This window comes from Myotis nattereri, assembly GCF_964212035.1.
Source record: "Myotis nattereri genome assembly, chromosome: 3".
NCBI classification, from domain to species: domain Eukaryota; kingdom Metazoa; phylum Chordata; class Mammalia; order Chiroptera; family Vespertilionidae; genus Myotis; species Myotis nattereri.
In genome coordinates, this window is record NC_138077.1 from 176751015 (window position 1) to 176778430 (window position 27416).

Here is a 27416-nt window from a genome sequence, read left to right on the forward strand (position 1 = left end):
TGGCCTGCATACCTTCTTCCTTTGTGCTCTTCTGCCCTCATAGGGAATCTTCCACATGCTCCTTTTACTGGGCCTCCAAACTGGTGGCAGCTACCTGTGATAGAAAACTTAACACCCGAATACATGCTTTGCGCTCCCACCTCATTTAAGTTACTATTCATAACAACTCTGGAAATAGAAATTTAATCTTCATGCAACAGGCAAGGAAATTGAGGCTCAGTAGATAGGTTAGTTGGTTTGCAAGGGAGAGAGTCATAGTTTAAATGAGGATGTCTGACTCTAAAGTGTGTACCTTCTTACATACCCAGCACAATGCATTTTTACTTGCAGTCACCAGAAACTTGAGCTTCCATGGGCATAGACTTTGTCTCATTTATTGGTACCTGTTGTCAGTGAGTAATAGCATCTGGCACAGAGATGCTCAGTGAGAGATGAATGAATGAAATGCAAGTCATGTTTTGTCTATTGAAAAGTATTGTACAGTGGTTAGCTATTGCTGCTGTGTGTGGGTTTTTCCCCTATTTTAAGCATTTTCTCAAATAATTCTCAACCCAGCCTTATGGAAATGCCTTAGTTTTGCACATGATATGGATACATAGAGTGAAATGGGCTGAGTTATCATTAATACCTTCAGCTCTAAGTGTCTGACTGGTGAGGGAAGGCATGAGAGAGGGGTATTAGAAATTGAAGTTGATGATGTTTCAGGAGATAAAGAGTAGTTTGCAATGCCTTAAACTGTGATTAGTTTGATGCAAGTTTGATGAGGTTAGAATTTTGAATTCCTGTGTAGTCATATTTTTTCTGACTATGTGAACTTGGATAGGCTACCTGGATTCTCTGACCTTCATCTTGATCATCTGGGAAATGGATATGGTTGGCTTATTGTGAAGAATGGGGATACAGTTTATAAAACATGTTATATGCATAAGTACTCAGTTCACAGTTACTTTACTGCTCATATTTTATGTGGATATGTTTGAACTTCTGGCTGATGTGTCTTAGCAAAATATTATGTTAATAATAGTATGTTATTGGGAAAGCCTGTTGCAAGCCTGTAGACTTCCACACTACTTCCATATCAAGTAGTGTGGAAGTCTATTTTAGTACACACATGGGTTGGCAGAAGAGAGATTGTAAAACCATTTTTTTTTTATAATTGTCGTGGGTCATTACTTGATACAAAGCAATTACTCTCGAGTCTCACTATAAAACAACCCATGGAATTGGGTATAAGGAGGATCTTGGATTCTGGCCAAAGTCATATTAAATGCTAGAAATGCTATCGGAGCTCAGTGCTAAGAATGTCAGTGGGTGATTATCCTTTATTGAAAACCTAGTGTGTAACAAACACTGCATTGGGTACTTTACACATGTTGCCTGATATATTTACCTCGATGCCCTTTTGGGGTTGGTTATTCTTAACTCCTTTTTTTCTGTCTGAGAAAACAAAGGCTGAGAGAGCAGAAGCAGTTTGCCCCAGGGTTTGAAAGGGGAGCCAAAATTTGCATCCAGGAGTACTGCCATGTTTTTTCTACTTGGTCTACTGTTTGTCTTTCCTAGAGCACAGTATAGCAAGAGAGCCAACTTCGGTGCCGTGGGTATTCAAAGCCAACAGGCCCTGAACACCTCCATCTCTGAATCCTGCTTTCCTCTGTTTTTAGGTCAGGATCGCAGCGAAGCCACTCTGATAAAGAGGTTTAAAGGTGAAGGGGTCCGGTACAAGGCCAAACTGATCGGAATCGACGAGGTTTCAGCAGCTCGGGGAGACAAGTTATGTCAAGATTCCATGATGAAGCTCAAGGTGCAGTGAAAAAATTTTACTTTAAATATTATGGGTTTAGTATGGCTGAGAGAAAGAAATGATTGCACAGTCATTATGGTAAAAATGTTATTTACTCATTTATCGGTAAATTATTTACTCATTTGTTGAGTCACTGATGAATCACTGCCTTTACTCATTTTGAAGAGATTTCACTCATTCAGCAAAAGTTCATTGAGCACCTCCTATGTGGAAGCATTTTACTTGGCCCTGTTTTATTATTTGATTTTCACATTTTATTCATTTATATCTTATTCATGCAATGCCTGCAAAAAATAAAAGTAAAATCATCAAATTGTATAGTACCTCAGATTTTATAAATTTTCACCATTGTATTTTAATGAAATTTATAGATTTTACTATATGATAAACATGGTAAAAGATGCTATCCATAATAATAAAAGGGTAATATGCTAATTAGACCAGGCGTCATTCCGGATGACCTTCCGGACGAAGTCAGGGCTGTGAGGGAAGCCCGGGTCCCGGGTGCTAGAGGGAAGCTGGTGCCAGCATTGGGGGAAGGAAGGCCTACTCTTGCAGGAATTTCATGCATCAGGCCTCTAGTGTTAACACATTGTTTGCAGGTAGTTTTTATTGCTCGCTAACAGGTGGCGCGGGCCATTTTTGCTAATTTCTTGCGCAAATGGCAACATTCAGTAAAATTACTATAACTTTAGTTTACGTATTTATACATGACCCGCATTCTACCGCTAGTCTATAAAAAATGTATCCCGCGTCTATAAAATACGTGTCCCATGCTCTACTACCAATCAACATAAAACGTATAAATACGTTTCCCGCATACAATGTGTTAAGATAAAAGATGATTTCATTCGTTTTTGTAACTAATATCAACACCCTCAACTACTTAATAATAAGGGGAAATATTTTTTAAGTAATATGTAACCAGATATTGGAATATGGAGATATCATAAAGAGGTTTCTTATTTTAAATGCTTTAAAGAATCTTTTTCATTGAAACGCAAAGACACTGGAAAAAATTTAATAAGCAAAATTAAAAAATTGTCTATTTAAAGGTCTCTTAAAAACATACAAAAAGAAAATTTTTTGTTCCTAGATTGTGGTCTCCAAGTTTTTTTTGTTTTTCTTTTTTTTGGGGGTGGGGGTGGGGGAGGAGGGGTTAGTAATATAAAATAGTTTTAAAATTAAATGGTTTGGCTCAGTGGATAGAGTGTCGGCCTACGGACCAAAAGGTCCCAGGTTCGATTCAGGTCAAAGGCACATACCTGGGTTGTGAGCTCCTCCCCAGACGGGCCCTGGTCTGGGATCTTGCAGGAGGCAACCAATGGATGTGTTTCTCTCGAATTGATGTTTCTCTGTCTTTCCTCCTCTCTTCCACTCTCTTTAAAAATCAATGGAAAAATATCCTCCAGTGACGATTTAATAATAATAATAAATACATAAAAATAAAATGGTTTAGCAACAACTCTGTAAAATATCTTATGCATTTAAAACATGTGACTTTACTGATCATAGAATTCACAAAATGTTATAAAATATTTTCAAAATACAGAAAAGTATAAGGAGGAAAATTGAAATCATCCTCAATCCCACCACACAAAGAAAATTGGTATCAGCATTTTAAAAGTGTGTGATTTATAATCTCTTTTTATTTTTATATACATTATATGAAATATACACAATGTTTAATATAATTAGAATAACTATTTATACAATTGTATATTCTGCTTTTTTCTCATCTGATAATAATATGTTATGAGCACTTTTAAAATTATCTTCAAATTGTCACTGAGGCTATAGCTTGGTCAGTATAATATTTTTAAATGTAAGAAAAAAAGATTTTTAAAAAAAGCTGGCCAATGCCTAAAAGTATTAAATGGGACAGTATTTTCAAAACACTTTTCTTTAATATTTGCTTAATAAATCACAGCTGTTATTTGTTTATACTATAACATTTTCTCAGCAGTTTGACATGTATATCCTATGCTAAGTCTCCCTAAAGTATGACTATAGGAATTATCATTTTTAAAACCTTTTAATTTTCTAAACTATGTATCCATTACTTTCTTTTTCTTTTTCTTTTTTGCTGTCACATAAGCAAACTTTATGTGAACAATTATGTATCTATTCATTGTAAGGTGTACTAAAAAATAGACATAAAAGACATCCAAATTGTGATTTCACAGGTTATCACCTTGGAAGAGGTTAATGTATCCTTTTTGATAATTAAACAATGTTCTGAGCTTTGAGGGAAGTCCAACAATGAGCCCTCTTTTTCTGCCAAGTTCAAATCTGATTGACAAATAGACAAAGGAATCTGAAAGGATGAATTCTAAATTCCAGCTTTATAACTGATAAGTGCTGCTCTGGAAAACATGATGTAGATACACGGGCATAGGGGGTATCCTTGAAAGAGACAGGCTATCCCACTTGATTTATGGGGAATTGGACAACTGCAACCCTCCCTATTCTCCTCATCCCCTTTCCTGCTCCAGAGCAGGACCTGGACTCACATATGAGATCAGACCAGAATGCAGCCTCACTACCAGCATGCAGCTTGCAGAGAGAACCCAGGAGAGACTGAGCCATGAGTGCTCAGCTTCTCTCCAAACTTCCCAATCAGGTAGAGCCACACCTGCTTCCCACAGACACCCTAATGCAAGGTGGGGAGAAAGGCCAGGATCTTGATTCTTGCCAAAGTCCCTCCTTACTGAGTTTGAGGCCAGGCAAATAGAGATTTGCTCCTGGAAAATGTTGATTAAAAGACATCAAGATCTCCCATGACCTGGTTCCCACCCAGAGCCACAATCTGCTGATGAGAAAGGATCTGATGCATCCCTCCCCCATACCCCTGTCTCTAGCATCCTGGTAGATAGCCACTCAGCAGGCATCTATCACAGAGTGCCTCATTGGCCAGTCGCCTTCATGAAAGCACCAAGGCCAATGTGGACATGAGGCAGGAGTCGACTTATGCTCCCCGAAGGGTCACGTAATGTAGGCCACATTAACTGGATCAGACCTGGTGATGACTGCCGACCTTGTGTGTGTGTGTGTGTGTGTGTGTGTGTGTGTGTGTTATCTGCAATGAAGTGTCCCACCTGTTTTTTCTGGGTTGTTTTTTTTTGTGTGTGTTTTTTTGAAATGTCCCATCTGTAAACCTTCATAGCAGAGGGGCTCCCAAAGCCCTGAGAATTTGTCCTACTATACACACTCCTTTCAGATCTGCTGAACTTGAGGGGTTTTGATTCATGACAATCACATTTCATTATTTGCAAGTTGCCAAGAAGAATGTTGACATTTCAGTCCCCATGGTCTTTCTTTGGGAAACACAGAAACATAAATGATCGAGTTGTCCTTTGGCCACCTGCCCAGGAAAGAGAGAGACAGAGAAGTACAAAATGCCTCCTAGCATTGCAAAAGGGCCCACTTGTTCATGGTAGACCATATGAGCAATGAAAATAATTCTTTCTTTGCTAGGCTCTCTGAAGCTGGTGCCTTTCCTTGTTATAGAGTTTTCTCTTGGATGTGAGAGATTTGAGACAGGGTTCACACTGAGTCTGAGTGAGCCATCGCCTGTCTACCAACAAATCACTGTCATCATCATCTTTTAATTTTAGGGTCAGCAAAGTACCTCAGTATACATTATCTCTTGATCATGTGAGATTGAGCCTCCCAGTAAGAAATCTAAGGTTTGTGGACATTAAAGGATTTGGTCCAGAACCTTCATTTAACCTTCATTTAGCCCAGAATTCAAATGCAGATCTTCAGAAGCCTAGTGTTTGATAAGACATAGTGTAAGGCTAAATAATATTCTCATACGTGTGTGTGTGTGTGTATGTGTGTGTGTGTGTGTTTAAATTAATTTCGGAGAGGAAGGGAGAGGGAGTGAGAGATAGAAACATCAATGATGAGAGAGAATCACTGATTGGCCGCCTCCTGCACACCCCCTACCAAAGATTGAGCCCACAACCCGAGCATGTGCCCTTGACTGGACTTGAACCCGGGACCCTTCAGTCCTCAGGCCTACACTCTATCCACTGAGCCAAACCAGCTAGGGCAATAATATTCTCTTTTGATCTGCATTTAATCTATCTTGGTTCCCCTTCTAGATTTTAAGCTTAGCACATGGGATTGCTTGCTAATATCAATATTAGTACTAATAATACTGGTAACGTAGTTGCTGAGCTCTCCCTGCACACCTTGCAAAGTGCAGATGTGCATACTCACTTAAATGCTCCAGCATCCTTATGAGGTGAGAAGGGGATTAGTTTCATGTCAGAGTTCTCCTTCACAGCTGAGTCTGATTGCAAGTGTCCCTGCCTACCTATTTTCAGAACATTTTTTACATACCTGTATTATATTGTGTAGTCCATTTATTTCATCTGTGCTTCTCCTCACGTCCCTTATAGAGTATTCTCACAGAAGGAACTCCAATACTGGAATCTGAAAAATCACTGAATTCTCTAGGTCTTGTATGTTCCTTGAGGTTTGGGGGTGGTCACCTGACCCTCCAACCTATGTTTCCTCAGATGTGAAATAAGGGAGGTCATTCTTTCAGCCCAGGATTGTCATATGGGCTATATTATATAGCACATCAGAGAACTTCTACATAGTGGGTGCCCAGGAAAATGTTTGACACCCTAATTTCCAGGTTTCCAGCTGTGACTTCCTAGGTCAGGCGGCTAATCCTAGGCACAGAGCCCGTAAAGGCACCTACTTCCACATCTTTGGACTCTCCAGCCAGAGCTGTCCCAGGACCTCCGTGAGTTCCACAGAGCAGCAGTGAATCATCCTGGGGAGATGAGACCCAGAGGCAGCACTTGCTGTCTGGTGGCGGATGTGCTGAGACTTAGGGCAATTTTTCAGAGTTTGACTCAGGGTCTTGTCTCATAGGAGAAACGTGTTCAATAAATTTGGAGTTTTATTTTCCCAAAGACAGCATCACGTGGATAGTCCTTCTTGCTTTCATTTGTCACGTAAAGTGACCGCCAGCAGCCCCAGACAGAAATGCTCCTGGAACATGTATGCCTGCTCTGCCCACCTTCTTTATGTTCTGCCCTATTCTACCAGGGCATTGGTTGATAGCTAATTGGAACCAGGAGGTGAAGGGGAGCAGTACTCAGCCAGCACTGCTGTGTGCCGAGCATTGTTGCTGCTTGATGTGGCAGTAATTCTAAGTGCTAGGGACTGTGAGGACTGTTTTGAAGAGAAACATTGAAGCTAATCTTCCTGACCCAAGGTGCAGCCCTCCCCGCCCTCCGTCCTGCAATACCCTCACCCAGGAAGGGGTTACACAGGAAGGAAGGGCTCCCCTCCCTTTGACACTGTCCTTCCAGTCCTTCCATTTATGATGGGGCTACTAGTGTTCTCGCTTTGTGCAAGTCTGGCTACTGGAGGTTGAAGGTTAGGCAAAAGAGGGCTGGCAGCGTAAGTTATTTTACTCCAAATCCAGCCAAGAACACAGTTTTCAAAGTCAAATTTTCCTGGGTTCAAAGCCTGGCTTGTTCACTGCCCAAGCGAGGGACAGTCGCTTCACCCCTTTGAGTGCCCGCTTTATTCCAGGCCCTGTTCCTGACACTGGGCACGTAGAATGAACAAAACCAAGTTTCATGAACAGTTGAGCTTTTGTTCTGTTGGGCAAAGGCAGCCAGTCAGCAAATGAATACATATCTCAGATGGTGGTAAGAGCCACTAGGAAGAGACATCAGGGGAAAGAATGAGACAAAGTCTGGCGGGGTGGAGGATGGAGGGGTCAGAGACCGTGTCTCTGATGGAGTGGCATCAGACAGAAATAGGATTCCCCTGGGATTGCAAAGACACTAACTTTGACCATTCTCCCAGGTCCTTAAACTCATTCCTCAGTAAATTAATGGGAAAGCAAGCAGTGTGGTGAGGAATTCAGGGACCTTTGACTAGGACATGGGTGTTAAAGGGGCAGAGGACTTAGCTTTGGGAATGAGTCCCTCTCTTTACCTATTTACTGAATAGTCATTGAGGGTGGAATCTTATGTCAGCATGTAGCAGTCCCAGATGCTGAAGGAGGAACCCTGGGTAGGGTTATAGGAATGTGTCAGCTTGCTAGAAAAAAGACACAACATAAAGAAATATATCTTCTCTCTGCATCAAGAGACTTGAGAGCTCAGTTGTATAGTATCAGCTTCCCACCCACCCCCACCCCCAACTCTGCCATCTCTGGACTTTCTAAGCATCATTTTCTCATCTGTCAATCTGTCAATTGGGAACTTGGGACTGATTAGTTTTAAGGTTTTCTCTGGCTCCAATATTCTGCACATCTGTGTGTAGAGTAAGAGGCACTTAAGAATGAGTGGGCAACTTCCCAGGTAGTGAAATTCCTACTTGTAGGCATCTAAGCAGTAACTGGAACGTAAGTTTTAAGGGACAATCATTCATTTACTAGAAGTTATTTTTTTTACATTCCTGCAATGTACCAGATATGGGGCTAGGAACTTGAAATAAAATGTTATTTAATTCTCTCAACCATGCCAGAGAGGTATTTACACTTGGGGAAGTGGAACTGAGAGGCAAGTAATTGGTCCGAGATCACAGAGAGCTAGGAGTATACTCCAGATGTTCTGAGTATTTTTAATACCCAAGGTGAGGATGATCGAACAACCCCAAGAGAATGAATGTCCCTTCCTGTGCCTTCTGATTGTGTCGATTGCTCTCTAACCTTAGTTGTTCTCAGAGACTGATGTTGACCATTTGTTCTTCTGAGAACAGCATGGGCAACTTTTATCTCCTGGAAATACGAAATCAGTACTATTTTAGACTTTACTACGCCTAAAACTCCAAAACCATGACTGCTGAGAGTCAGGCTTCATCTCACCCTCTGCAGAGGCCAATGGTTCTGAAGGGGCTGGAAGCCTCGAAATGCTTAAGGCAGAATCCCCAGCAGTCCTTGAGTGCAAATCCCTAGATGTGTCCTTACCCTCCAAGTCGTCACCTAGTATGAAACCCATGCTTATCTGTACTTGGCCACCATTGAGGCAGTTTAAAAAGCAAGTGTCTTTACTCTTAACTTGCATCATATCGACTTTGCAAACTCAGGATAGTTTCCTGAGTTCATGGAACAATAATTTACAGAGATGCCCCTGCCCTCTAGGACTGTGCTGGGCACCTGGGAGAGAGCAGAAAGCAGAGTAGTTCCCCTACCTTTTATGACATTTATCTTCTAATTGACTCATATACATACCTTTAGTTTATAAAACATTTGAGAAAGTGCGGAAACAGATGTTTTGATAAATGGAATACTTTGAGTAAATAAGTACTTTATTTGAATACGCAGGAATGATAGGAAAAAGTGTGGGGGGACATACAAAATGTCTGTGGGTAAATGTTACAAACCATAGGCATAAACTATGATCATCCTATTTTTCCAAGCAAAAATCGAGACATGCAATAATTTGGCAATAATTTTTATTTTCTTAATGTTCTCTAAATTGATTCATATGAAAAGTTTCCCCAGACACATAATAAAAATAAAATCATATTTAAGAATCTATTCCATTACTCACCTTTATTGAATAGATTAAAACCATATGCAATGCAAAACCCAGCAAAGGTATTAAGAAGACCATATTGTGTGTCTCTTGGGATCTCAAATTCTGAGCTGAGTACCTAGGCACAGAGTAGGCATTCCATAAATCTTGGTTAGCCACATGAGTCGGTGCTCAGATATCTATTTATACAGTGTTCGAACAGCGAGGATAAGTGTTCCCTGACAACGTCAAGCAGATGCAAGCTCATGGAGCAGGGAAACCTGAAGGAGCAGGGAGAAAGGCGTGTGCCTGATTGGTGGCACCACCAATGGTATCTGACATGCCTTTGGGACCGGAGGGTATTTTCAAATGAAAACACTAAAGTAAAAACCATGTCTTTCCTTTCAACAGGGCGTTGTGGCTGGCGCTCGTTCCAAAGGAGAGCACAAACAGAAAATCTTTTTAACCATCTCCTTTGGAGGAATCAAAATCTTTGATGAGAAGACAGGGGTAAGTAAAAGAAGCACATGGCATTGTGCAATTGAATCCATTGACAGATGTGCCCTTAAAAGCCTGTCGGCGCTGGGCAGGAATATCAAACGAGCATAAAAACACATAAAGCAGCTGACAAACTTGATCAACTGTGATCGTCCATCAAAGGGGGGCTCTTCCCGGACTTGGCCACAGTGCGGCTGCACCATGTTTCTTACCGTGTAATTGTGATAAAAGTGTCACCCGGTCTCGGGAATCTAATGGGAGATTGATGAGCTTTGAGGAGCGGTGGGCAGTGTGACGGTTTAAGTTGAATTTCTTTGTGTGTTGGCAGCTTTAACGACATGCATCCTAGAGGGAGACACATAGGGCTCTTTTGACTCGGTCAAAGCATCCAGACTCTCTTGAGTTTAACCTGTGGAACCTTGTAGTTGCTGCAATCAAAAAGAATAAATGGAGTTTTCCATCTTTTTTAAAAAAAATCTATCACTGCATGCCCAGGAAATGTAAGCACTAATATGTTTGTTGAACGAACCAAAGACATGGTTTTGTGTTTTCATCAGCCTCCCAGAGGCAATTAGCTCCCAGGTTCATCCCCAGGGCTTGTCTGACATTGTGGGTCCTGTGTATTGATGGTAAGGGAAAAACAGAAAAATAGTCTGTGACCTATTCCGTTGAGAGGGCGAGCGTCAAATGGACATATTTGTCCTTTTACTCATGTATTCGCCTCCACTGAACTTCACAAGGTAATTTATCAAGCACTATATAAACAATACTCTACTTGCCAAGTTAATTAACCTTTGTCATTTTGCATTATTTTTTCTCCCCTTTGTTCTGACTCATACTAGGATAAAATGTCAGTAGTAGGGTGATGATTTAACAGTGAAAATGGGTCTTCCTGAAGAAAAGTTACTCCTGAATAACTAGTCATAGGACAGATAAGGGCACACCCATGTTCGTAGCAGCTTTATTCACAATAGCTAAGTGGTAGAAGCACCCCAGGGTCCTCCCATGGATGAACAGAAAAGCCAAATGTGTATATGCAGACAATGATATAATGTTCAGCAACGAAAGGAGGGAAGTTCTGCACATGCTACAACATGGATGAACCTTGAGGACATTTTTCAAAGTGAAATGAGCGAGTCACAAGAAGATAAATTCTGATGGAGTCTACTTACCTGAGGTGTCCAGAGGAATCCAGTTCAGAGACAGAAAGTAGAACGGTGGTTGCCAGGGCCCCTGGCTGGGCAGTGAAGAGTTAGTGTTAACTGGAGACAGAGTTTAAGTTCGGGAAGAAGACAGCAGTGCTGATGGAAGGCTGCGATGGTCACACCACAAGGAGAATGTGCTTTATGCCTCTTAAAAATGGTTAAAGTGGCAAATTTCAGGTTATGTATATTTACCACAATAAAAATAACTGATGATAATAACTTCAGTTTGAGAACATGCTATATACTAGGTCCATATTAGTCACTTTACACACATTATTCAGTTTTCTCCTCACCAAGCCCTTTGAGATAATCATAACAATAGGTCCTTCATCAAGCACATAATATGTGCCACATGTTGTTGTCAGTCCCTTGTAAGTACCCACCCATTTAATCCTCACCATAGGTAATCCTATGATGTAGGGCATATTGTTACCTCCTTTTCATAGTTGAAGGTATCAAAGAGAGAAAAGTTTATTAACTAGCTGAAAACAAGTGGCTGTGGAGACAGGATTTGAACTTGGGCAGTCTAGCTCATGAGCCTTTTTACTTAACAGCATTGCACATTCTCTCTCAGTGTAAGTGGCTTTCCTAAGTTCACCAGCATGGAGGAGGCATAACTGGGATTTAGCCTCCAGCTGACATGAGTCAGAACTCAGCACAATTGACTTCCAGAGAGAGAGAAAGGTGGGTATGCCTACCTGGGCTGCCTCAGTAGAAGGGAGCTGAGAATGAAGATATTAACATCAGTAGTGAAGGAGTTTGAATGCTGCAAGATTAGGAGCCTAATGTAAGCCTCTCCTATCTTCTGAAAAGCCTGGTTTTCCTTTTCCTGGACAGACTATAGATGGGACACCTGTGCTCAGTTTTGAACCACACATTTTAAAAAGAATAAAGCAAATCAAAGTATATCCTGGTAAAGGAGACCAGGGCAGTCAGGGGATGAAAAACTATGCTGAGCCAAAATTTCTTAACACACACATGGCCTCATGGGATCCTGGGTACACACAGGAGGCAGAGAGCTTTGGGTTTGGAGAAACATGGAGGATATGGAGTCCTTAGATCCTTTGTGGGAGGAAGTAAGGTAATACAGATCAAGCCTGAGAGGGTTTCACAGTGATTCCTATGCTGTGATCTTAGGTCATTGCCAGGGTCCAACCCCAGCAGGTCTAGGGGTCCCCAAAGGTGTGGACGGAGTTGGCGAAGAAGGAATGACACGGAGACAGTGTTCAGTTGATCAGCAGCCTAGCCAGGATCTGCAGCCAAGTTCTGGTCTGGATCTCCAGAGAGGTTCTGCTGTTTATTGTCTTGTTACATCCGTATTTATCCCAGTTGATTTTAATCCTGTCAATTTCTATTACAAAGGTTAGGGCGTTTCTTATCTCCATTCCAGGGAGTAAAGATTATGTAGCTTAAGCATGATTGTTTATAGTGATTAACTACCCGCCTGGCACTTAGTTAAGGAGTTTCATCCCCTCCCTGACTTCAGGGAAAAATTCCTACCTGGGGAAACAACGTTTCTCGGAGAGGTGACCTTGGTTAAAACACACAGCACTAAGGGGAGCAAACATATTAAGAACAGTATGCTATATACGCCAGGTCCCTTGAAACATATGCTGTGCAGATGTTTCTTTCCTGCAGCGACTGTGTCAAGCAGCAAGGATGGACCGGCTTCCGGCAGGTCATCATCTTTAGTCTCCCTACCCATCACCATGACAACTGGCCTAAACAAAGGGACAAGAGTGAGGCAGAATATCAGATGCTTTATCTTGTTTGGGGGAATATTTTGAGGCCTTGCTATTCTATCATGTACCCCACCACCAAGGAGGCTGTGCCCAGCTAATTAAAGTCCTAATCACCCAGTTTAACTAATGAAGTGAGGTAGTTTTATTCTTTTTTTTTTTGTTTAAAGTACTTGGACATTTTAATGAACTCCCCTCCATGTAGCGTCAAGCTACCAGGACACAGGCCCCACCAACACCCTTAATCTTCTCAGCTCTTCTGCTGAAGACCTTGGCCTTCACAATAACAGGCTGCTTTGGGAGCCTTCCCTTCCCCAGAACTTTGTAGTAGCCGATCGCACCACATCAATGATGGGAGCAACTCCAGTCTTTGCTTTTGGCAGCATTCACCCGTGTCTGCTCACTGACCAGGGTCCACAGTTTATCAAGGTTGACAGTCGGGCAGAAGCTCTGGTTCCTCTTCAAGTGGTAATGCCTCATACCAACTTTCCCAAAGTAACCTGGGTGATATTTGTCGAAGTTGATCCTGTGATGATGCAGGCCGCCAGCATTCCCTCTGCCCCCCGGGTGCTTCCTGTGCTTGCCAATGTGGCCGTGGCCGTGGCTCATGTGGCCCCGAAGTTTGCGGGTCTTCCTCAGTCTGGATGGCATGTTGGCGGCCGAGTTGCAAGAGCAGTAGTTTTATTCTTTATATTTATCTAAAACTCACTCAAGGGTAGCTAAATTGTCCCCAAAGAAAGATATAACCAAATCTTATAATACTAGTTTTGATTTTCTAGCTGTACACAAAGAGAAAACAACAGTAAAAGCATTATTTCAGTCCAAAGCCATCTGGTCTTATGGAAAAAATGTCAGATCCCTCATGGAGAATCCAATGGAAGGCAGAGTTCAATGTTGTCTGTCTGGCTTAGTCCACTCTGGTTCTGTTTGATTAACGTTGGGCCTCTGTAGCACCTGCTTTTGCATCCTCACCTTGTTAATGTGCCTGAACACAAGTCTGGGGAAGCTGGTGGAGAAGACTGAACGTGTGTAAGCCTACAGTGGAGACGACAGGGAGCAGGGCACCCCGTGTTAGTAGTGTTCATCGCTCCAAAGAGTTGTGTGGTAGAAGGTGGTGATTTGTTCTGTGTGACTCACGAATAGAATCAGACCTGGTGATAGGAGTTTCTAGGAAGCAGTTTCAGTTTATGCGTAAGAAGAATTTTCTACCACTCAGAGCTATTGAGCAGTTACGTGTAGTGCCTTCTATGAAAGTGAGTTCACAGTGGCTGGGAATATTCAAGCAAGAACCATAAGAAGGGAAATTGTGGGAGTTGAGTAGAAATGAAGTGTTGAGCTAAGTCCCATCTAAGGTGATGACACTGTTTTTAAGATTCTTTGTCTCCCTTAAAATAAATTCCTTTCAGTATGACTTATCTTCAGATAAATAGAGGTTTTACAAAACCTTCATTGGAGATTACAAGCAGGAAAGATTTCTTAAACCTTTGTCATTGCCCAGCAGGGGACCGATTGAATTGTGCAGGGTAAGAGTCTAAGTGAAGTATTCTGTCCTAAATATCAAAGAAAAGGAAAACTGGGTCTTTGTCATTTGGAATGTCCAATTTTAGTTGTTTATCACGTCTGAAGTATTTCTGCTCAAGCTTGACTGCACTTTTTTTAAACCAAGAAAAGAAACATTTGCAGAACGTGACAATAGTTAGAATTTTAAAATCCAAAAGCTGTCAAAAATATTTTGATCCCAATTAAAGAGACCCTTTTCAGCAATTTACACCTTGTCTTGAATTTCAAAGGATTCTTGATCCCAATCCTTATATGACTAAATTTTGTTTTATTATTAGCATGTTGCAAGGAATAACTCATTATTGAAAGCTGTTCCTGTTTTCAGAGACTGAGGTATTGGTACTATGTCAAAGGAATCCATGAGAAGGTGGAAATGTCATATGTAAATTCATTGTTGCCAGTGACAGTGGAAGCAGTAGCAAATCGGGAATGGTTTCTTGTCAGTATGTTACTGGGTCCTCAAATCAGACCAGTGGACACGGAGGCAAAAGTGAGGTCACGTTTATGTTGCAGATAAGGAAACAGGCTCTGCAAGGGTCCCTTACTTTCTGAAGACTCAGAACAGACCTTCCAACCCCAAATCCTGTGTCTTTCCAGGGAAACTCTTTGAACTCGCTTATTGTCCCATTTACAGTTTTGTTCCATAAAATTATTATAATTTTATGCTATAAAAAATCATCAATATTTCAGATCCTAAAGAGAAATCTGTTTCTCAGGATGAAGGACAGTGGTCTGCATCATCTTTTCAGGATGACGTAACATCTTGTTGCCACAATCCCATGTGAATTTTGCTTGTTCATTCGGTTTAGCCATCACTGATCTGGCACTGTTATGTGCACCATTCTAAGTGCATTATAACAATTCAGTGAAGTATATATGCTGTTATTCTCACCATTTCACAGATGAGAAAACTGAGGGCCAAATCGTTAAGTCACACAGCTACTGAGGGCAGAACAGAGATTCAAACCCAGGTAGTCTGGCCCAGAATCCTTGATGCTAGTAAGATATTGCTAATTATAACAGACCTGCCTTAACAAAATACCATAACTAAGTGGCTTATGAACAACAAGCATTTATTTCTCACAGTTCTGAAGGCTGGGAAGTCCAAGATGATGGCCCCACCAGATTCAGTGTCTTGCGAGAGAGCCTACTTCCTTATAGAGGGCACCATTTTGCTATGTGCTCATGTGGTAGAAGGGTCAGGATGCTGTCTAGGGCCTCCTGTCTAAGGACACTAATCACATTCATGAGGGTTCCATCCTCATGACCCTCAAGGGCCCCACCTCTTGGTACCATCACCTTGAGAGTTAGAATGGGAGGAGTGCACAGAAATATTGAGACCATAGCAATAACAAATTTTAGAAATGATTTCCTTTTCTATATATTAGAACAGATTCCATGTCAGCCCTGTCTTATTGTCACCATTGTTCACTTTCTGATGAGCTTTCCTGAGTGAAGACAAAAGGGTGGAGTTACAACGGGGATTTCTGGTGGACACAATGTTGGCAGTGGAACTAATACCTGGTCAGGCAGCAGCGTGTTTGATGCCCATCCTCTGCCATGTGATGCTCTGTTTTCTGGGGAGTCACAGATGGATAATGAGTGGTCCATACCCGAGGTGGTCACAGTCCAGTGCTGAAACGAGACTCACAGATTGAACTGACAGCTGCTTGATATACAGGTGTGAATGGAGTTGTCAGCGCTCGGGGCATCAAGACTGGGCTGTCCCTAGAATATGACGGAAGGTTTTTATAGAAAAGGGCTCACTGATTGGCTGTGGAGGAGTACATTGGGGAGGACCAGATGAGCAAATCGGAAAGAGAAAACTATTTCTAAATGCACAACTGTCTAAAAGAGAAAAATATGTGTGCTCATTCATTCTTCCCTGGAGGAAATATTAACTGAGTCCTTCTAAAATACACAGATGAAGAGGGTGCATCTTTCTGTTCATCACATTTATCTATCCGGTTAGCATAATGACATCCACATAGTACATGCTCAGTGATACTGCACAAAAAATAGACTTAGTGCTTGAGAATTGGCAAATGTACACAGAATACGCAGGGCATGACAGGGGAAAGGTGGAGAGTAGCCCAGGATTGAACATTGTCCATTATAACAGAGGGGTCATGGTGTTTTAAATGCAAGGGCTGCGCTTAATTTCAGGGCTGATTTAATAATTTATTAAATCTGGTGAAAACCAGATGTCACCTTATCTGTGTCTCATCAGAAACAGGACTGTTCTTCCCTCAGTTCTAACCGGATGATCTGGGAAGAGCTCAGAGGAAGAGGAAAGAAGACTGGTCCTAGGGAGGAAGGCAGGGAGGATGGTGAAGGGGCTGTAGAACAGGATATTGGGATCTGGGGGGCCTGGGGGACATCCCTGCCATCTTGCATGCCACTGAAACTAAATAGTACACACTACTCTCACAGGATTGGTGATATATCTTTCGGGATTCATGTTTTGAATTTTTTCGGATAAATACACAGATGTGGAATTGCTGGGTTGTAGGGCAGCTATAATTATTTGAGGAAACCATACGGTTTTCTGTAGTGGCTGCACCAATCTGTATTCCCATCAATAGTGCACAAGGATTCCCTTTTCTCTACATCCTCTTCAGCATTTGTTATTTTTGTATTTTTTAAAATGATAGCCATTCTGAGAGGTGTGAAGTAATATCTCATGGTGGTTTAAATTTGCATTTCCTTGGTGATTAATGATGGTGAGCATCTTTTCATATGTCTATTAGCCATTAGTATGTCCTCTTTGGAGAAATGTCTGTTCTGTTTCTCTGCCCATTTTTAAATCATATTTTTTTTATTTTTTCTGGTATTAAGTTGCATGGGTTCCTTATACATTTTGGCTGTTAACTCTTTTTCAAGATGTATCATTTGCAAATATCTTCTCACATTCAATAGGTTGTCTTTTCGTTTTGTTGATGGTTTCCTTTGTTGTGAAAAATCTTTTTAGTTTGATGTGGTCCCATTGTTTATTTTTTCTTTTGCTGTCCTTGCTCAAAGAGACATGCCCAAAAAGATATTCCTAAGACTTATATTAAAGAGTTTACTATCTGTATTTTATTCTAGGAGTTTTATGGTTTGAGGTCTTAACATTTAAGTCTTTAGTGCATTTTCAGTTTGTTTATGTATATGGTATAAGAAAGTGGTCCAATTTCACTTTTTGCATGTAAAGGGTGTCCCAAAATTCATGCAAGAAGTAATTTTGATAGAAAACACGGGTTTATAATAAAAATTGTAATTTTTTATTGAATCATAAAGTATACAGTATAGGGTTATGTATGGAATAGCACATCGGATAAATGGCCTCCACGGCTTTGCTGGCACATACGCAAAGCAGTGGTCTTCATTGTCCTTGCTCCTGGGCCATAATTGGTACTTGGTAATGCTTATCAAATTGAAGGAATTGAAATCAAAGGGCAACAGATATTAGAATCTGATTCAATAAACCAAGTAAAATTAGGCTTTTATTTTTTTGTTGTTGTTGTTAATGCTCATGCAAAATTCAAATCTTGTGTGAATTTTGGGACACCCTTTATCTGCCCAATTTTCTCAACACCAGTTACTGAAGAGACTGTCTTTGCCGCATTGTATATTTTTGTCTTCTTTGTTGTAGATTAATTGACCATATATTTATGGGCTCTGTATTCTATTCCATTGATCTATTATCTGTTTTTATGCTAGTGCCATACTGTTCTGATCATTGTAGCTTAGTGGTATGGTTTGAAATTAGGGAGCATGATACTTAACATTTTGTTCTTCCTCAAGGTTTCTGTGGCTAGTTGGGGTCTTCTTTTAGTTCCATCTACTGGTTTTTTCATATTAATGACTAACCTGTAAGCAGGACTGTATGGTTTATAGCAGGCTTTTGTGGATCTTGTCTCATTTGACAGCCAAACAACTCTTGGAGGTTTTTATTAACTCCCTTATATAGATGAGTCAACTAAGGTAGGGTAAGTGGCTTGCTCATGGCTACTATGTGTAGCAGAAACTGAATTCAAATTCACATAATGCCTAAGCTTATTTGCCGGAAGCCGGTCCATCCTTGCTGCTTGACACAGTCGCTGCAGGAAAGAAACATCTGCACAGCATATGTTTCAAGGGACCTGGCGTATATAGCATACTGTTCTTAATATGTTTGCTCCCCTTAGCGCTGTGTGTTTTAACCAAGGTCACCTCTCTGAGAAAGGTTGTTTCCCCAGGTAGGAATTTTTCCCTGAAGTTAGGGAGGGGATGAAACTCCTTAACTAAGTGCCAGGCGGGTAGTTAATCACTACAAACAATCATGCTTAAGCTACATAATCTTTACTCCCTGGAATGGAGATAAGAAACGCCCTAACCTTTGTAATAGAAATTGACAGGATTAAAATCAACTGGGATAAATACGGATGTAACAAGACAATAAACAGCAGAACCTCTCTGGAGATCCAGACCAGAACTTGGCTGCAGATACTGGCTAGGCTGCTGATCAACTGAACGCTGTCTCCATGTCATTCCTTCTTCGCCGACTCCGTCTATGCCTTTGGGAACCCCTGGACCTGCTGGGGTTGGACCCCGGCACTTGTTTTCTTTCTTTTACTCCAAATATTCTTAACTTGACTGGTTCTGTCCCCCTAATGGGTATTTTGGATATTTACGTAAGAATTTTGGTGGTATCATCTTTTGGGCTAACCCTTTGTACACCATAAGCGTCTATAGATGCAAGCGGCAGGTTTTTTAAATTAAATTCAAAATATCGTGGCGTGTGGGAATGGTTTCTGCTTTGGACGCATGACAGTTAGCTGGTTAAGGGTGGTAATGCAGGAATTTATTAGGAACTACGGATGCTAAACATTCTGCAATGTATAGGACTGTCACACAGCAAAAAAGTTTCCTTTGCCATATGACTTTCTAATGTCTTATCAGACACTCATGTGGATGAAAAGCCTATTTATATTACCTGAATCTCAAACCTCACTCTACTTCACATATAAGCAAAGTGTTTCTGTACCATATCCACAATACTGAATTTCCCAGAAATGCAACTAACCTGAGAGAGAGATGTATCTTGTTGTTCATCATTTTGGAAAGCCACACCACTGTGATGCATTTTGTATTTGAGTTATCAACACAGCAGTGCTGCATCCATTTCATATTCACCATAACTCAACTAATTTGGCTCTTATTTAAAATGTCAAATATAAAGAAATGAGTGCCAATAATATTGAGTTGAATGCTTCTTAAACCCAAATTTATTCATTATAAGAAAGTGCAAACATAACACTGTTGTTACATTCTTTTATTGTAGCTGTAACTAAGTATAAAGAAATCCACATGATTTTTATCAAAAATCATATTCTTTTATTTCTCCTTTATGTTATAATTTGGACATTTTAATTTGCTTAAGCTTTATATGTGTAGGTAGATTATATAATCATTTTAGACAATAAAGGAAGAATTACAAAATATTTGTTATTAAAAGGAATTGAGTTAGATAAAGTGAAGAACTGTCTAGGCCAGGAGTGTGCAACCCCTGGCACGTGTGCCAAACATGGCACGCCAGGAACTTTTACTGGCATGCGAAGCCCTCTCTTATAATCTTCCATTTACAATTGTGAATCTTTGTTCTCAGTGATGAATTTTGTTAAGTCTCATAATAGGAGTAGCCTGACAGATGAAAGTAGTAGCTCGTGCATATCTCTGAAGGTCACAAAATATAAACCTGATGTAAAATCTCTGTCATCAGTGATGCAGCAGCAAAAGTATCACTGATATTATCAAACGGAGTCATGAAGTTTTCTGTTGGACTATCAGTGTACATGTATACATTAAAAAATAAATATATTTTTCATCATCATATACTATGTTTTTGTCGCTCAAATGAATTTTATTATTTCTTCAAGGTTCTTCACATACGTACACCTTAAGAGATATCAAGTAAGCATAACATGTTCTCAAAAAATCAGGTTTGGCACGCAGAAGAATTTTGAGTCAGAGATTTTGCTGGTTTTGGCACGCATTCACCAAAAGGTTGCCCACCCCTGGTCTAGGCCATGCTACCATTTTCATTGGTTCATTCATTCATTCATTCATTCATTCACTCATGCTACATATGCTTGTTGGTGGATGGGTATGAACCAGCCTGAAACCTTTCCTTTGAGAAACTTATAGGAGGTAAGACATACAATATATATATATATATATATATATATATATATATATATATATATATATGAAACATTCATAGCAAGAATAATAAATGCAATAAGATAAAGAGATAAAACTATTATGAGAGTTCAAAAGAAGAAATGATTTCTTCCATCTGAAAACATATGGACTGATTTAGGAAGAGGTTGAGCCTTGAAAATGGTCAGGGCTTGAAGTTGGAGATATGAGAAGATCGGTGTCCAGGCAAAGGGATTGACTACTACTCTGCAGTGGGAAGGTCATGAAGGAGGATAGGCATGGAGAAGAGTGGGGTGCCAGTGGCTCTATACAGGAGGACTGTGATGCTGTCCATGAAAGATACACTGAGAAGGTAGGCCAGGGCTGGATAGTAAGGCCAACAAATTACATGCAAACCACCTAGGCTTGAACAGCACTCTCTGATGCTCACAAAATAGGAAGTAGAAAGTGTTCTCTTTTCTTCCCCCACTTCCTTATTTTGCCTTTCTTTCCTCCTTGCAGTCTTTTCCCTCTATCCCATCTCCATGCTCTTTGTGCATTCTCTTCAGTGTTCCGGCTCCCACATGCCTGACAACAGCCCCAGATCCATTTTAAAATCAAAGAGACTGAACATCTAAGGGGAAAAATTGGGTCTCTGGATGTTTAGTATCTTGTTGGATGATATTGAATTTTAATTTATCACAAAAAAATCAATTTATAGCTCACAACCAACCTGTTTCTAGAATTTGGAACTGTCAGGAAGCGGCCTCTGTAAGATAGTTGAGATGGGGGTTAATTCATGACGGGGATGAAGGATGTCATATCACCCAGAAAGTGAGGGATGACTGCTCTCAAGCAGACTTGGTAAACTCAGAAATGAGTTAGCTTTCCTGTAATGAATCATTTTTATCAATTTTGGATTTTAAAGAGGGAAAGAGGTAATATTTTCTGTGTTAGCAGCTTTCAAATGCCTGGGCTAATTAAATTCAATCCCTTAAGAAAGTATTATTCCCATGAAACAGATGAGGAAACTGAGGCCATCAGAGGGTAAGGGACTTGCACAAAGCCAAATACCCAACAAATTGCAGAGCTGAGGACTGAGGACTGACCCCAGCATGCTCGGTGGCTATATCCATGTTCTTTGCAATCCTGTGGTGTCTCTCCCCTTCAAGGACACAGAAGGGCCTCTGGTGAGCAAGTGACGGTTCATTTGCTCCAGGGGAAAAGTCAAACTGGCCTTAGGGTTGTCATCATGCATAACGGCCTTGTGACTGAAGGTTTATCAGCTACTATTTGGGACTCTGAAGGGATGTGTGAGGCCCTAGGTCTCAAAGTCTCAGAGCCTAAATATGCAGTGTGATGGGTGTACCTCATCTGCTTGTTCTCAGTGACTCTGTGTCCTCCTCTTGAGACTCAGGGTTGTTCCCCAGGCTTTTTCTTAAAGATCCAGATAGTAAACCTGGTGAGCCATATGTTTTTTTTGCAAATATTTATTTTTGCTATTGGGATGGGAAAGCTGTTGTTTGCTTGTTCTGTTCTATACAGTTATTAAGGAATCTTCCAATTTTCTCCTTCTGAACCCACAATGAGCACCAGGGGAGATAGGATGGGCACAAGCTAGAGACTCTTCTTTACCTCTGAGCCCTTTGGGTGGGCATAGAAGTACTTTTTATAAACCTTGAAGATAAATATTCAGCTCTGAGGCATTACATTAGTTATTGAGCACTGATTGCCCAGACACTGTTAAGCACCTCACATATATTTTGCCATTGAATTTATCTTTATCTTTTTTTTAAATGTATTTTAAGAATATTACAGATGTGCCTTCTTTCCTCTCTCCCCCTGCCCCCCTGCAGCCTGTTCCCACCCAGCCTCAGGCCTTCACAGCCCTATTGTCTATGTCCATGGGTAATGCATGTATGCATATAACTTCTTTGGTTACTCTCTTCCCATCCTTCCTCGCCCCCTTCCCTTTGAGATTCATCAGTCTGTCCCATGCTTCCATGTAATTGGATCTATTTTGTTCATCAGTTTATTTTGCTCATTAGATTCCACATATGAGATCATGTGATACTTTCTCTGACCGGCTAATTCTCCAGGTCCCTCCATGCTGTCGCCATTGAATTCCTGCAATCCATCTGTTAGTTTTGTATTATTTATTATTCCCATCTTACAGATTAGGTGACTGAGGCTCAGGTAGGTTAGGTCACTTGACCAGGACTACTCTTACATTTTTACCCATTTATTCATTGAACAAATATTCACCGAGTACCTCCTATGTGCCAAGGAGTATTCTCAGGAAGTGCATGCATTGGTGAGTAAAAAGAAGTTCTGTACCTTGTGGCGTTTGCATTCTGATGTGGGGAGACAGAGAAGGAACAGTAGACATACATAACTGATATGCTCTGGTCGAAAGTAGCAAGTGCTCTGGATGAAGAAAAAAGCGAGGCAAGGCCGTGGCATTTCTCCACTGTGCTCTCTGCGTCCTTGCAGACGCGCATTGTAAATCACAAGTATTAACGCACTCTGGGAGTTGTGAGGGTCAACTGAGTAATGGAGAGAGACACTTCTGAAAATTCTCATCCATATCCCAGAAGCCGTTACCCTTGATAAATCAGAGCTGTCCATGTGGGTGTCTCTGCTTTTATTTCGACGACTGAATGCTTCATATAGAGTCTGCTGTTTATTATTTTTCTATCTCATGCACTGATTTTAAATTTTAATTTAGAACGCATTTTCCATGAGTGTGCCTTGGTTATTTAATCGGTGCTTCTGTTTTTGTGCGGGCACTCGTTAGGAGAGCTGTTTGTGTAGAACGGGTGGCGCAGTAGCCATTCGGTGCAGCAACGATACGATGGCTCTGTGCTTCTCTCAAGTATGTCTCAGCAGCTGCCTCCATGGAGCAGCATTCATATTTCTGGGTGCAATAAAGGCATGTGCTTCACAGAAAGCAAGAGGTTGTGTCCAGGTAAGAGCCTGGCAAAATTCACCTGTCAGGGGAGAGGTTCTGTCTGGGGAAATGTATGTGGAGGAACCTGTGGTCTAGGCGAGCTGTGTCATGGAAAGTGTCCTGTGTTGATATCCGAAGGCCTGAATTTGAATTGTCACTTGCTTAGAGCAAGTGCAGGTTGAACTTAATGGTAAAAACAACAATGGCAATAAGAGTGATGGTAATAATAATGAAAACACTTAATGTTGTCCCAAATCTTGCTGGAAGTGCTTTCATGCATCTTATTTCATACTTTCATAACTCACTGAACCTCTTAGTATCTCAGTGTTCTCCTTTGGAGTGTGAGAGCAGTAATTAACTAGCCAGTCTTTACTAGAGCCTTGCAAAATAGAGGTATTATCTCTTTTTTTACATGAGATGACACTGAGGTTCTGTGAGGTGTGGTGCATTGCCAGGATGTCTCAGTGAGAGGGGCCCTGTCCACCACATTACTTCACACCACCAGTCTTCTGGCTGAAACAGGGAAACTGGTGTGTGAGTGTGTCTTACATGGATGGTTAGATGTTACCTGGAATGAAACATTTCAGTGATTTCCTGATTGACTTTGTTATCAGTTGCTACAGTTAATGATTATATATATTTTTGTTGTTGTGAATCTTCACCCGAGGATAGTTTTCCCATTGATCTTTAGAGAGCATAGAAGAGAAGGAGGGGAGAAGAGATAGAATAACATCAATGTGAGAAAGACACATCGATTGGTTGCCTCCTGCATGTGTCCCAACTGGGGCCAGCAAGAGAACTCACAACCCAGATGTACGTACCCTTGACCGGGAATTGAACCCAAGACCCTTCGGTGTGCAGCCAAAGCTCTAACCTCTGAGCAACACCAGCCAGGGCTGACTACATAATTCTAGTGTTAACAGTGAGGTGAATCTAATGCTCTCACATTTTTATGTCCTATACACACAGCCCCTACTTCTTTCTTGCACCTTTCCCAGCTTTTCTGTAAACTGGTGACATTTGCTTGCCTGATTACTTGCAAATATGAAAGGTGGAGAGAATTTTAAATAAATAAACAAACAAAAATGCTAGATCAAGCAATATGAAGGCAGGGGGTCCATGATTTGGTCATTCTTGTATCTCCCACTTTCTGGAAGGTGGTAAGTTCCCAGGTGCTATTTGTGGAATTGCACTGAATCCTTCATTGTAGAATCAAGCAGCCCCTGACTCCCCTCCTTGTCTAGCTGTTCCCACCTAGCACCCTTGGCCATTGTGGCTGGCATCCAAGTTCTAGCAACAGTTATCTCTTGGAGAAAGACAATGGCAGCTCCTTCCCCTCTGCTGGTGGCCTTCAATAATACAACCCATCTTACTCCAGCCACATCTGTCTTTTCTTGGTTCCTTTGACTTCTAGATCAGCGATTTTCAACAGGTGTGCCTCAAGAATGTTTAAAACATGCTATACCTGACTATTTACTCAGAGGTACTGACTTCTTTTCCTTTAGATTGTCAAAAAAAAAAAATGACTATAGCTAACACAATAGCCGTCCAGTGTGAATGAATCAAAATTATACGTACTTTTTGGTCAGACCTGCAAAATATATATTTTGTGATAGGCCACAGAATTCTAGTAATTAATTCATGTGTTTCGTGAGTGAAAACAGTTGAAAATTGCTATTCTACATGAATAGGTTGTATGATATTTATTAAAGTTTGCATATATACATTTAATCTCACCTACCACGTGACTGATTTTTCCCCATTTTCCTTTCTTTTTCCTCATCCCTTTTCTCCTACTCTCATATGCATGTAGATACAGTCACTTTTTTATATTGCCATATGTATTTTCAAAGACTTAATGAAGTACCTACAATGTGTAAAATATAAGTTTAACCTGCAATGAAAGAAGTGTTTATGCAAATTGAGAAGAAGGTAGGATCTAATTGAGGGGGAGGAGAAGAACTAACGTTTATTGAGCCCCTACTATGTTTTGAGCACTATACTAATATCTATATATATAAAAGCCTAAGTAACCGAACAACTGAAGGACCAGTCAACAGGTCGCTATGACGGGCAATGACCAACAGGGAGCAGATGCTCAATGCAGGAGTTGCGCCATGATGGTTAGTGAACTCCCACAGCCAACCTCCCATGGCCCCGATCGACCCCAATCACTGGCCAGGCCGAGGGACCCCACCCATACACAAATTTGTGCACTGGGCCTCTAGTTATGATATATAAGTTCTTGGAGGACATAAATTCTTGCTTTCTCCCACCCATCCTGTGCACTGCCCAGATGGAGAGTGCTTCCCAAGAGTGGGGTCCACACCTCAGAATTTTGATGGTTGGGCACCCTGGGCCCTGCCTGGAGCCTTTGCAAGCATGGTTTGATCCAAAGGATGAGAGAGTTAGCCTAGCAGAGCTGGCAAAGTGAGGGATAACCTGGGAGTGTTCTAGCTACTATGCAATGAATTACACACACTCACCCAGTCCTTGCAATCACACTAGGAACTATGTGTGTTACTAACCACATCCTACTGTAGGAAGCAATGAGCCTGGGTTTTGGAGGACAATAGAGATGCTCTAGGCACTGGGGACAAAGGACAGGGACTTGATAGTCGGACTGGAGCCTGCAGCCTCACAGTCTGTGCGATGAGCCCAACATCAGGTGCAGTTACAACTGTTTCAGCTGTGGGCAGCTGCTCTGCTGTGGCCTCGGACACCTGTTTCTATTGGGATCACTGCCATGCTCAGCCTTCCTCCAGCTGCCTCAGTCACAGAGCTCAGGGATTTGCCTGCCAGGCTGGATTTGACTTCTTTAACTATTCAGAAAATCAGGAGAGTCCAAATCTGCAAAAATTTACCAGGGAAACATGGTCTTAATATTTAAATACAAAATGCCTGCACCTCCAGAGACTGAGGTCTGAATTTTTCATGATGTCTAAGAGATGTGCAGACTGTTTTGAAATTCTGTATGTAAAATTGAGAAAATAAAGATTGTACTGTCAATTGTCTAAACTCAAGACGCTCATAACCTCACTTTTGAGGAAAAAATACTTCATCTTCTATATAAATGGGTCCGAGGGGAGTAGCTGAGACTCCAATACAGAGATGCATCATCTCATGACTGTGCAGTGTAATATACCCACCCACACGAATAGACACACATACTCCTTCATGTTTATTTCTGTGCTGTCAAAGTCTGTGCTTATGTTTTCCCCCACTCATCAGTAGCCTATGGTACAACTTCCCTAGCACTTACCTAAAACATCTTCATCTGATACAGTGATAAAAAGGACCTCATGTTGAGAATCTCTTTGTAGTTTTGCAAAAGGTTTTACTTTATTTCTTACTAGAGGCCGGGTGCACGAAATTTGTCCATGGGTAGGGTCCCTAGGCCTGGCTGACAATCAGGGCTGAACAGGGCCTTACTTCCGCTGGCTGCTGACTGCTGACCAGACCTTCCTTCATTCCATGCCACCCCCTGGTGGTCAGCGCAGGTCATAGCGAACAATCAAACGCCCAGTCAGTCGAACTCCTGGTCAGTTGAACTCCCGAGGGGACAATTTGCATATTAGCCTTTTATTATATAGGATAACTCATTAATCTTATGAGGTATGTATTACACATGCAGTTTTACTAGTGAAAGGCCTGGGGCTCAGAAAGGTTCATTGCCAGCCCCAAGTCACACAGTGATAATTGTCAGAGCCTAATCCTTATTTGTATTTGATGCCTTTTCTATTTATAAAAGTAGTGAATATTTGTTATAGAAAATCTACAAAATATAGAAAAGTTGAAAAGAAGAGATACAAATTATCTGAAACACCACCTCTTAGACATGAACCCAAACAGCATTTTGATGAGTAAACCACCAGTGTTCTTTACACAACCATAATTTAAAAAAAAAAATTGAAATTATACCATACATGCTTCTTTGTAACACACATTTTTCATCTACATTTTTCCTTTTATTAACTATTTAGTAACATCATTTTAAGTCAC

At 41.1% G+C, this 27416-nt stretch overlaps 1 protein-coding gene and 1 pseudogene across 6 annotated transcripts in view; one reads left to right on the forward strand and one right to left on the reverse strand.

Annotated features, from left to right (window-relative positions):
• DAB1 (DAB adaptor protein 1) overlaps positions 1 to 27416 on the forward strand; it is a 713425-nt gene that overhangs the window by 580368 nt on the left and 105641 nt on the right. For all 5 annotated transcript variants that reach the window (XM_081088461.1, XM_081088458.1, XM_081088460.1 and 2 more), the window contains 2 exons: positions 1662 to 1801; positions 9712 to 9810. In XM_081088461.1, the coding sequence (XP_080944587.1) occupies positions 1662 to 1801; positions 9712 to 9810 (239 nt within the window). The remainder of the gene's footprint in view (positions 1 to 1661; positions 1802 to 9711; positions 9811 to 27416) is intronic.
• On the reverse strand, positions 12950 to 13399 carry LOC308517334 (large ribosomal subunit protein uL15-like; annotated as a pseudogene). Its single transcript has one exon. The product of its transcript is annotated as a large ribosomal subunit protein uL15-like (transcript).